Source organism: Anolis carolinensis, chromosome 5 (assembly GCF_035594765.1).
Source record: "Anolis carolinensis isolate JA03-04 chromosome 5, rAnoCar3.1.pri, whole genome shotgun sequence".
Classification (NCBI taxonomy): Eukaryota; Metazoa; Chordata; class Lepidosauria; order Squamata; family Dactyloidae; genus Anolis; species Anolis carolinensis.
Window position 1 is genome coordinate 202,125,176 of NC_085845.1, and position 14,113 is coordinate 202,139,288.

Consider the following 14,113-nt stretch of genomic DNA (forward strand, 5'->3'; position numbering starts at 1 on the left):
AAGCAATCGTTGCTGCACATACTGTTCACACATGCACACTGGTTGAATTTTTGCATGCACACTGGTTGAATCTGATAGGGAGATATGCCCAATCCACCAGCCAAGGAGCAACCACAATACAGATCTCCAACCTTCTTTTGCTTTTTGAGGGTAAGTAATGATATAGTGCAGGAGACATACCTGTACAGGTGATGACAATGTCAACTTGCCGGATGACTTCGTTCAGTTTCACAAGCCGAAAGCCGTCCATGCTGTGGGACAGAAGCAGACAGGTCTTTAATACCAGAAGACCAACAGAAAACCAAACTGTAACCCAGGCCTGGGCAAACTTCAGCCCTCCTTTCAGGTGTCCTCAACTGTCACAATTCCTAACAGCCTACTCTTTGCCCATGCCTCCTTTCATCCAACCAAATAGGAATCTCTACTACTACTACTACTACTACTACTTCTACTACTCTTTTGCAGCTAGTGATAGAGAACCAACCGTGAATGGAAGCTTTCAAAAGAATGAGGCCACTTTGGGACTGTAGTGCCGTGTCTTTGCAAATATAGCCCTGTCTTCTTGAACAAAACCACCCGCAATGTGCAACTGGAAGAAGTCTCTGCATTGGCACGGTATGTCTGAACCTTTATCATGGCAGCACTGGCACATCACTAATGTAGGAACACACAAATGCCCCTCTTCAAGTGATTGTATTGCTCAGCTAAGCTTCCACTGGACTGACATTATTGTGTTCAATACATTTATACTGTGCCTTTCTTCCATTATAGGACCCATTCCCAAGCAGTTTTAGACAAAGATCCACCCCAGACTCACCATCACATCCCATATTTGTAGATCCGACTTTAGCAAGATTTGCTTGAAATGTTATTTCCAGGGATCTCTAGGTCCTTCAACTGAAGCAGCCCACAGAATCATGAAGGAGGAACTAGAAATGCCTGGTGAATACTATTTTTAATTCATATTTCTTCCACATTTGAAGGGGTTTCGCACCCCTAACCCCAGCAAGTGTGGAGGGTTGACTGAATATGTATTTACAGTAGAGTCTCACTTATCCAAGGTTCTGGATTATCCAACGCATTTTTGTAGTCAATGTTTTCAATATATCATGATATTTTGGTGCTAAATTCGTAAATACAGTAATTACAACATAACATCACTACGCACTGAACTACGGTACTTTTTCTGTCAAATCTGTTGTATAACATGAAGTTTTGGTGCTTAATTTGTAAAATCATAACCTAATTTGATGTTTAATAGGCTATTCCTTAATCCCTCCTTATTATCCAAGGTTCTACCGGCCCGTTTATGTTGGATAAGTGAGACTCTACTGTATATGCTATTGGTTTATTCAACTGATACCCTGCCTTTTTCTCATGATGGGATTTCAGGTGGCATGCAGCATCTAAAATATAGTACAGTTTGAGTAGTTGTAAATACACAACCTAATTACAACTAGCCTTAAAAATATTGCAACAGCATTCAAACAGAATGAAATAAAAAACCACTGCACTCTATGTACAAAGATGGAATAGGAGTAAGTATGCAATGACCTAGTTTAGCAATGTGAACTCTATAAAGTGACAGTAATGCCATCCTTATATATACAGACACAGACTTCCCTCTTGGTTTGACCCAGCTCTGATTATCCCAGCCAATCTGACAGCATTTCTCAAAATTTCTAGTTGGTTTTCCTCTGCCTTACCATCTTATTGCCCATTTAACACTGCAGATTTTGTCTCTGTTCATGCACCTCTCTCAAAAACATGAAAAGTGTGAGCTGTACGGGTCCTTTGGCTGGATGTGGCCCTCCACCTTCATTTCCCTGGCCCTAAACTTTAGACCAAACCTCAACCCCTACCATCTGCTAGGAATTGTGGGATTTGAAGTCCAAAACATCTGGAGGGCCAAAGTTTGCCCATGCCTGCTTTAGATTGGGGGTCATCCTAAGCCTAACATGGCTTGAAGGCTCACAACAACAACAATCTTAACTTGACTCTCTCATCAACCAAAAGCAGGCTCACACTTCCCACTGAAATGTTGATAAATTTTTGTGGGTTAAAACTGCTCTTCATTTTAAATATTGAATTGTTCTTGTCAGAATTTTTCAGCATGTCATTTCTTAAGTAACAATAAGAAAGTGTAAGTAAGTGTAAGGATCAAGTCCAACCGTACTGTAAGCATTAAGAATCAAGCCACCTGTGTAATTTACAGCCAGGGTGGAGCAGTTGTAAAAGGTACTAAAGAAGCACATGACTTCTTTATTGTTGAGGGCTGGTGTTGATGAAGAGTTGGTTTTGGAGAGAAAGTTGCAAAGATACAGAAGAATTGGGGAAAACAAGACTAGCAAGAGCCTTTTGCAAGTAAGGTTTCAGCTACCTGGAAGTGTTTGGAAGAACAACTTGAGAAGAATCACAGACTTCTGCTATACTGTAAATATTCCTTGTATAAAGTCTTATCTACTATAAAGACAAGTTGTGTGTATTCTCCTTAACCGGAGGGGGAGCGTTTCTGCTGCAAAGGGGGTTGTTTCTGTTGCTTCAAACAGAACCCCATCAATTTCAGCGTGACAGTAATTTGATGTTTTTCGGCACAACAAAGAAGATATATGCCCCGCAGTGTGCAGAGGAATCCCACTCATGTTTTTCAAACTATAATAATACATTTTAAAAACCTTTATTTATACCCCGCCACCATCTCCCCACGGGGACTCGGGGCGGCTCACATGGGGCAAGGCCCAACTAGCATAATTTACAAACACAACTGCATAAATACATTGAACAATATACAAAAATAAAATAAAATAAAACACAGTAAGACATTAAAACAAGAGTTAATACAGCAGTAAATCAATCAACCACCAAGTACAATTCAGTCGACTTCATTGGTGGTGGTGGGGGGACTGCAACAGCAATATAAAAATAACATCATCAATTAAAATACCAGAATAAAAGGGACCTAATAAAATTCAGGATAGAGTTATATACAGTAGAGTCTCACTTATCCAACATAAACGGGCTGGCAGAATGTTGGATAAGCGAATATGTTGAATAATAAGGAGGCATTAAGGAAAAGCCTATTAAACATCAAATTAGGTTATGATTTTACAAATTAAGCACCAAAACATCATGTTATACAACAAATTTGACAGAAAAAATAGTTCAATATGCAGTAATTTTATGTTGTAATTACTGTATTTATGAATTTAGCACCAAAATATCACGATATATTGAAAACATTGACTACAGAAATGTGTTGGATAATCCAGAACGTTGGATAAGCGAGTGTTGGATAAGTGAGACTCTACTGTAGTTATAACTATAGTCTGGCCCTTGGTTTAAAAAGTCTGAGGACGCCTGGTGTCCTGTGTTGTATGTGTTGCGTTGTATGCATCATGAGGTTGGGGGAGGCAGTGAAAATTTTCCTATTGCTTTGTAAACCAAAAATACCAGGTGGTGTTTGAAACAGCTCAGAGACATCCTTGCTTAAGTGGGGTGCTTAGTAGTGGTGTTCTTCCTGATTCTGTTCCCATTTCCAAATTGTCTTGGGGATCATGACCACTAATTGGATTGCGACCACTGGCTGACTGAAGATGGACTAGTGGGCTACTGGCACTATAAAGTTGGAGATCAAAGCCACTGCTGTCTCCAATCCACCCGTCTTACCAGGCTTGTAGGGCACAAATGGGGTCTATCTCTGTCACATACACGATGGAGCCCATGGCCTTCAGAGCAGCACAGCAGCCCTTGCCAACCTGCAGGAGAAGAGCAGATCGTGAGGAAAGAAACAAGGCTTGGGGAGCAAAACCATTCCTCATCAAGAGCCTGTGGTGGCTGGACAGAGATAAAGAATGGGTGGCTTGTTCATCATCGCAAATATTTGAAGGCTTACCTCTCCGTAGCCGCAGATGACCACTTGCTTTCCTCCAAACATCATGTCAGTTGTCCTTTTAAGACTAAAAAGGAAAACAAGAACAATAGCACTGTAAGATAACTGCAGGTTGTTCTTTAGCAAATCTGATGACAGGTAGTCCCCAAGTTACAAGCATTCTACTTACAAACAACTCCTAGCTAAGAATGGGGTTGAGATAACAGGAAGAGAGATCCATCTTCCCCTCGGAAAGATGGGAAATTCATCCCTGAAAGAGTTATTATCATGGGGAAAAGGGGTCTCAACCGAAGCCTTATCCCCAATCCCTGTTTCCACAACAAGCCACATTGTCCTAAGTCTAATTATCTTTTAAAAAAATATTTTTATTAACATATATAGAAATAGAATACATTGAAAGAGTGAGAACAATTATTGAATAGAATGTGAAGGAAAAAAGAGAAAAAAGGAGAAATAATGAAAAAGGGAGGAGAGAGAACTATAAAAAAGAGGGGGGAAATATATAAAAGGAAAAACATTTAAAAAATAGTGGGGAAAAATGAAGAAAAAAGTCCAATTATCATAGGAGCAAAAGTTAGGTGAAATTCTCTGAACAGGGATACAGACCGCAAAGGAAACACCACAGGGATGTCCATCCCTATGCTAACCAAAACTAATATATATACATTTTTGTTAAACTTTAAAAAATATACCTGTTTTGACTTACACACAAATTCAGCTTAAGAACAAACCAACAGAACCTCTCTGGTTCGTAACTTGGGGCCTGTCTGTATATGGAATGCCAGGGAGAAGGGGGCATGAGTTTTAGATTTCTAGGAAATAATTTCTCTTTCAAAAACTTCTGCTACTGACAAAGAATGGCTTAACATCCATGATGTGCGACAGCTGCAAGTGCAGAACATAGTAACAGTACAGTCCTTGCCAAAGAAGTTCCCATGTTATAGACTAGTTTGCAAGTGACACAATTCTAAAAAAGAAAACTCTTCCATAAGCTGTCAGTATTATATAGGTAGATTTTTGAACCCTGCACACATGCCAAGTGATTATAGTACATGCAACAACAATTCTGTCTGCAAACAAAATGCTCCTTGCAATTGGGTTGTTGTGTGTTTTCCTGGCTGTCTGGCCATATTCCAGAAGTATTCTCTCCTGACGTTTCGCCCACATCTATCGCAAGCATCCTCAGAGGTTGGGAGGATGCCTGCTACAGATGAGGGTGAAACGTCAGGAGAGAATGCTTCTGGAAAATGGCCATACTGCCCGGAAAACACACAACAACCCTGTGATCCCAGCCATGAAAGCCTTTGACAACTCCTTGCAATTTCTTACCTGCAATGCAGGTGTTTTGTAATGTTACTTAAGGTAGTCCCATAGTTTGAAATGAATCAAGTGTGGAAGAAGGGTTGGGAATTGTCTAGTGACAGGTTAAAGTGTGAATTTTAACCTGCAATTTATTGGTATTGGTGTCGGTCTTTGTTGTGTGTCTTTAATGGTGTTGTATTTGTCTCCTTGTTTTAAACATGCCTTGAGTCATGGGAAGAAATGAGTAATATATATTGTTGTTGTTGCTATTTGGACTGAGGAGCAAAAAGAGCACGAACTAAAAAAGAAATATCAACAAGAAAATGGAAGAACTTTAAAAAGGTAAATGTGTTGTCGAAGGCTTTCATGGTCGGGATCACAGGGTTGTTGTGTGTTTTTCGGGCTGTATGGACACCTTCCAGAAGTATTCTCTCCTGACGTTTCACCTACATCTATGGTAGGAATCCTCAGAGGAGAAACTAAGCAAGGAAACTATCACGTCAGACTACACAGAGAAGCCATTGAAATCCACAAGCATGTGGACAATTTCAACAGAAAGGAGGAAACCATGAAAATGAACAAAATCTGGGTGCCAGTATCTAAAAACTCCAAAATCAGAACAGTAAATAAGGAACAACACTCTGAAAACATAAGAATTCCAGACATGAATCCATCAGGGGCAGCTAACAATTCTGAACAAAGGTTCCCACAGGCCATGACAGGAAGCTTGGAAGGCTATTTAAGGCTAACATTCACACATTCACACTGGCCTTCAACAGACAAGAGTTCTTTCCCCACCCTGGACTTTCCACAGATACCGTGTTTCCCCGAAAATAAGACAGTGTCTTATATTAATTTTTGCTCCCAAAGATGTGCTAGGTTTTATTTTCAGGAAATGTCTTATTTTTCCATGAAGAAGAATTATCTTTTATTGTTGAACAAAAAAAGAACATTTATTATATACTGTACAGTAGTTGTCACTATAAACCAGCATAACCAGACAAACTGTGAATCCTATCAAGAATTGCTTGTTACTTGTACAACAATCTATGGTACATACATTTACTGATCCTGCGTGCTCTGATGTTCTGTTTGGCGGGCATGCTTCCAAACAAAAACTTTGCTAGGTCTTATTTTCGGGGGAGGCCTTATAACAGTAGAGTCTCATTTATCCAACACTCGTTTATCCAACGTTCTGGATTATCTAACGCATTTTTGTAGTCAATGTTTTCAATGTATCGTGATATTTTTGGTGCTAAATTTGTAAATACAGTAATTACTACATAGCATTACTGCGTATTGAACTACTTTTTCTGTCAAATTTGTTGTATAGCATGATGTTTTGGTGCTTAATTTGTAAAATCATAACCTAATTTGATGTTTAATAGGCTTCTCCTTAATCTCTCCTTATTATCCAACATATTCGCTTATCCAATGTTCTGCCGGCCCATTTATGTTGGATAAGTGAAACTCTACTGTACATACAACAACAATTCTGACTGCAAACAAGATGCTCCTTGCAATTGGGTTGTTGTGTGTTTTCCAGGCTGTCTGGCCATATTCCAGAAGTATTCTCTCCTGACATTTCACCCATATCTATAGCAGGCATCCTCAGAGATTGTGAGGTATGTAATAGTAGCAACAATAATAGAGAAAAATAATAAATGTAATAATACCAATAAAAATAGAGAAAAATAATGAATGTACCATATATTCTCGAGTATAAGCTGACCCAAATATAAGCCAACCAGGACCCTCACCTGAGTATAAGCCGAGGGGGGCTTTTTCAGTCTTAAAAAGAGGGCTAAAAAACTAAGCTTATACAGTAGAGTGTCACTTATCCAACACTCGCTTATCCAGCATTCTGGATTATCCAACGCATTTTTGTAGTCAATGTTTTCAATACATCATGATATTTTGGTGCTAAATTTGTAAATACAGTAATTACTACATAGCATTACTGCGTATTGAACTACTTTTTCTGTCAAATTTGTTGTATAGCATGATGTTTTGGTGCTTAATTTGTAAAATCATAACCTAATTTGATGTTTAATAGGCTTCTCCTTAATCTCTCCTTATTATCCAACATATTCGCTTATCCAATGTTCTGCCGGCCCGTTTATATTGGATAAGTGAGACTCTACTGTATTTAGCAATTCAGCAAGGTCTTATTTTCCAGGGATGTCTTATTTTCAGGGAAACAGGGTATATAAACCTTCCTTGCTTAGTTTCTCCATATACCTCCCAACCTCTGAGGATGTGCCATAGAAGTGGGCAAAACATCAGGAGAGAATACTTCTGGAACATGGCCACACAGCCCGGAAAACACACAACAACCATGCAAAAAGTTACTTTTCTGAGCTGCAATGCCCGTCTACTTGGCTGCCAACTATCATAGTCCAAAGGAAGTAATCTCGCCAAGCAAGTTACTTTTGCAATGTTTGCTCCCTTCTAAGGCTCTTCGTGTGTTGCCTGTCCTGGTTTATCCAGAGAAAATAGTTTACATTCCTTGCCCCTGTGTGTCTTTTACCCCTTACTAGCCTCCTAAGAGAGAGTTGTTGTTTCCGTGCTTGTGATATGCTTTTCTGCAATATCCATGGAAAGAACCCACACCGAAGAAGACCAGCTTCCCGGAGCATCCCGGCTGATCTGCGCATGGATGCGCTTCCTCCCTGCCTGGCATCTTGGCAACTCTGCCCTACATTGTCGTCTATTTTTAGCAGATGAGTAAAATAGGTTAGCAGTGCGGAGAGAAAGTGAGACTCCTGTTTTCTGCCAAATGTAGACAAAGGTCCCCAGGGACCAGAGTGCAATTCTGCTCCAGTTTCTTCTGGCCCACTTTCCTGCAAGGGCCTCGCTTCTCCCAATTGCTTAAGTTTACTTGGAACTTTTAACCATTTCCGCACGGCCCAGAAAGAAAGAAAGTCAAGAAACGTGAACGTTCTTTTCCTGGTGGTGGGATAGTTGCATGTGAATATATTTGAAATAATATATGGCAAGATAGGGGTTCCTTTTTAATTTTTAGCATTTTTAATTTTTGGCATCTAGGCCAGGGACCGTGGTAAATATTCATTCTAAGCTACACAGAAGAACATTACAGTAGAGTTTCATTTATCCAACCTAAACGGGCCGGCAGATCGGTGGATAAGCAAAAATATTGGATAATAAGGAGGGGTTAAGGAAAATCCTATTAAATTACATTATGATTTTACAAATTATGCACCAAAACATCATGTTATACAACAAATTTGATAGGCTTTGGACATGAAATCAGGAGAGGTTTTTATGTGGAGATTTTATTCTTTCTAAACTTGAGTTTGTATACATTCTGTGTTGTGTGGTTTTAATTGCTTTTAATGTTCTGTTGTATTTAATTGTTTTGGACCTCATATTCTATGGGACGAACCAATGGTTAAGCTATTCTGTCAGAAATGGAAAAGAAAAGCATAGGATCGTATATTTTTGCAAATGGTAGGTTTGCAAGAAGCTCAAAGGAGTGGACTGATGACAAATTGGATAGGATAGGAATTATTTTGGAAGATGTTTTGGATCCCTACACTGGAAAAAAGTGGCATAAATAAAGACATAATTACTGGCTATCAGTTATGACAGCTATGTATTCTATCCAGTATCAAGAGGCTCATCTATACTTTTGATTGGAAAGGATGCAATAGAGGCTGCCTTGTCCCTTATGGCCTGGTTGCAAGGCTTCCTCTGGCATCTAATTGATTAGAATCCTGTCTGACCCAGTATGGCTCTCCTACCATGTTTCCCGGAGAATAAGACAGTGTCTTATATAAATTTTTGCTCCCAAAGATGCGCTAGGTCTTATTTTCAGTGGATATCTTATTTTTCCACGAAGTTGAACAAAAATAAATGAACTGTACAGTAGTTGTCATCACTAACCAGACAAACTGTGAATCCTATCAAGAATTTCTTGTTACTACAATAATTTTCCATGTACACAATCTATGGTACGTACACTTGATCCTCCATGCTTTGGTGTTGTTTGGCAGGCATGCTTGCAAACAAAAACTTTGCTAGGTCTTACTTTCGGGGGAGGCCTTATATTTAGCCATTCAGCAAAACCTCTACTAGGTCTTATTTTCAGGGAAACATGGTATGGTCCTCATCCAGCACTACCTGAAGTCACACAGAATCACAGGTGTTAAATGACCTGGATTCCGATGCCCAGGAATATCTTCTAGCTTCGGATGACACATTTAATCCTACTTTCCTAGGGTGAGGCAGTGCTGCGCTCGAAGACCTTTTCTGTTCCTACCATCGAATGGCCCCAGGATGATAAAAATATGCTCCACGGGTAGCAATGCTAAATATATCATTCAAAGGATGAGCTGACTAATGTTCACTTAACAGAAGACAGAGAAAAGGAGAACAGGCATCAGGTCATGAAGCAAACGGGGAGAATGTGTGGGTCTGATTTAATTAATACCTACATTTCCTTCTTCTAAATAGGAGAGTAATCAATAAAAGACCACAGTGTGCCGTTTCACCCTCGGATGCAAGCTTCAGACCATCTGCTTCCTGAGCAATACCGGCAGCCACCATGCCAGCAACACACAGAGCTCTGAATCACACAATGACGGCCGCGTGTAAAAATAGCCAACCCGGTTTACTTCCCCGGGTGCAATCGACAATCTGGATGGGTTTGTGCAAAGTTCAGGGCAGAAAGGTTGCCCTGAGTCTGCTTTCGTGGTTTTGTTTGTTGTTGTGCCTTCAGGCAGCCTCTCACTCAGGTGACCCTTTCCAAGGGTTTCCTGGGTCAGATGCCTTCAGGTGAGGTTTGCCACTGCCTTTCTCTGAGGCTAAGAAAGAGTAAATGGTCCAAGTTTACCCATTAGGCTTCCAGGGCTAAGTGGGGCTTGACCTCAGGTAGTATTATTTATTGTTTATTTGTTCAGTCGCTTCTGACTCTTCGTGACCTCATGGACCAGCCCACGCAGCACTTCCTGTCAGTATTATTATTACCGTGTTTTCCCGAAAACAAGACAGTGTCTTATATTAATTTTTGCTCCCAAAGATGCTCTAGGTCTTATTTTCAGGGGAATGTCTTATTTTTCCATGAAGAAGAATTCACATTTATTGATGAACAAAAAAAATGAACATTTATTATATACTCTACAGCTGTGAATCCTATCAAGAATTTCTTGTTACTACCATTGTTTCCATATACTGTACAACACTCTATAGAGTATGTACATTTACCAATCCTGCATGCTCTGATTTTCTGTTTGGCGGGCATGCTTTCAAACACAAACTTTGCTAGGTCTTACTTTAGGGGGAGGCCTTATATTTAGCAATTCAGCAAAACCTCTACTAGGTCTTATTTTCTGGGGATGTCTTATTTTAGGGGAAACAGGGTATTTATTGTTATTATCATTATTATTATTGTTAATACCTCAATTTTTCTCTACACAAGGAGACTCAAAGCAGCTACAAAAGGTGCAATGGAGCCCTAGGCTGATATATCATGCAGTTCCAGAATTATTTATGTATTTATTTATTTGCGACATTTATATCCCGCCCTTCTCACCCCGAAGGGGACTCAGAGTGGTTTACAAGTATATACACATACAATACACACAGCACTTTTTATCTTTGTCAACTTGATATAGACACAGGGTCTATTCCCATCCCAATTTGCACTTCCAAGAATTTGCAGCACTTTATCAGTCACCTCGTGTTTACAATATTTATATGGTGCACTTTACGCAGTCTACTTTTACAACCTCTCCGTTTTAATCCATGTTTTTATTAGTCCTTATCATTTGTTTTTATTGGCTAATGTTTAAATTTTTATAATTGTGCATGTCTTTTGTCTATTGTTGTGTTTTATATTACTATTGTTTTTATTCGGGCTTGGCCCCATGTAAGCCGCCCTGAGTCCCCTTTGGGGAGATAGAGGCGGAGTATAAAAATAAAGTTGTTGTTGTTATTATTATTATTACATTATATTACGACTATATTGCAATATTATTAGTAATATTGCATGTAATACAAATATAAAATTATAATAGTGAATTATAATTATTATTACATTGTATTACATCATAATATTATTATTAATACTACATGTATATAGATATATAGATTAACTGCATTAATATATATTATTATTAATATTACATGTATATAGATTAACTGCATTGAACTGGATAATAGGAATCTACACTGCTGTATAATCCAGTTCAATGCAGTTAACCTGAATTCTGAAACTGCATTATATGATAGCGTAGATCCAGCCCTAGTATGACCCCCAAAGCACTACATCCCACTGGAAAATCCTAATACACATTTTGGTGCCTCCAATGTTAGTCCTGTTTCTGGGTATACGTGACCTGCTGATTCCAAAAATGACACCAGTTTCCCCCTGTCAGCTCTAGTATTTGAGATGCAGAACATATGCCATCTACCAGTCGCCATCTGCTCACCCATAGAAAGCCGTGATAACCATATCCAAAAAACTATAGAGCTGATGTGGTCTTCTCAATGCTGTTTTCTAAATCTGCAAATAACCCTAGGAACAGGCCTAAAAACTAAGACACCAAGAAAATCTGTTTGGTTGGGCTGTGTAGTTTCCAAAACCTTACAATCATCATCATCAACAAGAAATCCATCTTTCCAAAGGGCCGGGTTGGACACATGGAAAGTGCATTCACTAGACAGCTTCAGTGCAGAAGAGAAAGGCTAAAACAGGCATGGGCCAACTTGGGCCCTCCAGATGTTTTGGACTTCAACTCCCACAATTCCTAACAGCCAAACTGTGGGAGCTGAAGTCCAAGACACCTGGAGGGCCCAAGTTGGCCCATGCCTGGGCTAAAATGACATTGGTTAGCTATGTCAACAGCTGCATTTATTCCAGATTCATGCACCAGGAGGGAGAAGGTGCAGCCTGAATTGCCAGCACTATTTCTCCCACACGTGACTCCTGCTGTGGCCACTGTGCCCACAGCCGTCTTTTCCTCACTTGCCAGCTGTTGTGTACCAGGGTTTGCATTCCTGCTCAGCCATTTGTGACTTTGGGCCTCAGAGGAAGTCAAAGGAAAACCTCAATTGAAGAAATCTTGGCAAGCAAACCCCAGAGCATTAGGGTACCGTAAGCTGGAAAGATTTTAAGGCACAGAGCAAGACTAAACGTCATCTGCTTAATGACCCTATACTATTTGCTATCCAGCTCCACAAATGGTATAGCTCTTGGGGTGTTGTGTAGTTCCCAAGCTGTATGGTCATGTTCTATCAGCATTTTCTCCTTCTTTTTTTCCCCGTTTCGCCTGCATCTGTGGCTGGCACCTTCAGAGGATCTGATGGAGGTAAAGAAAGTGGAGTATAGATACCTGTGGAATGTCCAGGTTGGGAGGAAAACACCATTGTTTGTTATACAAGTGTAAAGGCTGCAATTAGCAATCTAGATATTGTGTGGGATAGAGGTAGCCTGGCTGTTGTTGCCTGGAAGCATCCTCTGTTTGGGAGGTGTTAACTGTCACTTGATTGCTTGCTTTCTGGAGTTCTTCTGTTACTGTCTTGATTGTGGTGATTTGTAATACTGGCTGCCAGATTTTGTTCGTTTTCATGCTTTCCTCCTTTCTGTTGAAATTGTCCACATGCTCCTTGTGGATTTCAATGGCTCCTCTAGATAGTTAGACATAGCAGTTGTCAAGAGTAGTCCAGAATGTCTATATTCTCAAAATAATATTCTATGTCCTGTGCCCAGCTTGGTTTATCATGTGTTCTGCTATTGCTGATATTTCTGGTTGAACCAGTCTGTAGTGCCTTTCATGTTCTTTGATTTGTGTCTGGGTTCTGCTGTGTTTGGTGGATGTTTTGAAGATGCCAGCCAGAGATGCAGGCAAAACGAAAAAAGGAGGAAAATGCTGCTAGAGCACAGCCATGCAGCCCGGAAACTACACAACAACACCCCTGTGATTCTGGCTGTGAAAGCCATCAACAATATGGTATAGCTCTTATCCTCAGAGTTGCAAGGAAGAAGACACACAAGCCAATTGGTCATTGCTAGCTTCACAGCCCACTCTCCCCAGATTGTTATCAATATTCATGTAAGCCAGGCATGGGCCAACTTGGGCCCTCCAGGTGTTTTGGACTTCAACTCTCACAATTCCTAACAGCCGGTAGGCTGTTAGGAATTGTGAGAGTTGAAGTCCAAAACACCTGGAGGGCACAAGTTGGCCCATGCCTGATGTAAACAAACAGACACTAACCCATCTAGAATGGATTCCCGGCAGCAGTAGAGGTTGTCAAACTTCTGTTTGGTGACGGAGTCGTTGACGTTCATGGCTGGGACACAGAGCTTGCCTGCCTTGGATAGCTGGTATAATCTGGTGAAAGGAAAAGAAAGAAACAAATGAGAAAAAGGCAAATGGTTTCCTCTGGTCTTCTAGGACTGAATGGCATAGCTGTCAAGAGTTCAAACAGCATGACTCTGTTTCAGTGCAGAATGAACAGTATCCAGATGAACAGTTCATGTTTGTTAAGGACCATTCTTTAAGCAGTCGTAATTGAAAGTTTCAGAATCTCTTAATTACTTTAAGAAATTCCTAATGACTATGAAGTACTTTACTCTCAACACTTAAGTACAGCTACTTAAGGCCACCTGGAAATGTTTGTTTTGCTCACATTTCTGCCCTAATAAAAACAACGACCTCTATAAGAACCCATGTATTATTTTTCTTGCATACTTGCGTGCATGCAAATATCTGAAATGCTATCACAGGGGAGATGGCGCGAGACTGCTTTCTACTGATGCAGAAAGTAATATCTGAAGCAATAGATTCAAATTACAAAGAAGGGGACTCAAAATAAACATTAGGAAGAACTTTTGGCAGAAAGTTTGGCAACCTCTGAGGGTGCCTGCCATAGATGTGGGCGAAATGTCAGGAGGGAATA

The 14,113-nt window shown here is 40.1% G+C and overlaps 1 protein-coding gene across 4 annotated transcripts in view; it reads right to left on the bottom strand.

The window, feature by feature from the left end:
• ahcyl2 (adenosylhomocysteinase like 2) overlaps positions 1-14,113 on the bottom strand; it is a 140,314-nt gene that overhangs the window by 21,313 nt on the left and 104,888 nt on the right. For all 4 annotated transcript variants that reach the window (XM_062983370.1, XM_062983371.1, XM_062983372.1 and 1 more), the window contains 4 exons: positions 13,429-13,545; positions 3,893-3,956; positions 3,667-3,755; positions 181-251 (listed from right to left, as the gene is read on the bottom strand). In XM_062983370.1, the coding sequence (XP_062839440.1) occupies positions 181-251; positions 3,667-3,755; positions 3,893-3,956; positions 13,429-13,545 (341 nt within the window). The remainder of the gene's footprint in view (positions 1-180; positions 252-3,666; positions 3,756-3,892; positions 3,957-13,428; positions 13,546-14,113) is intronic.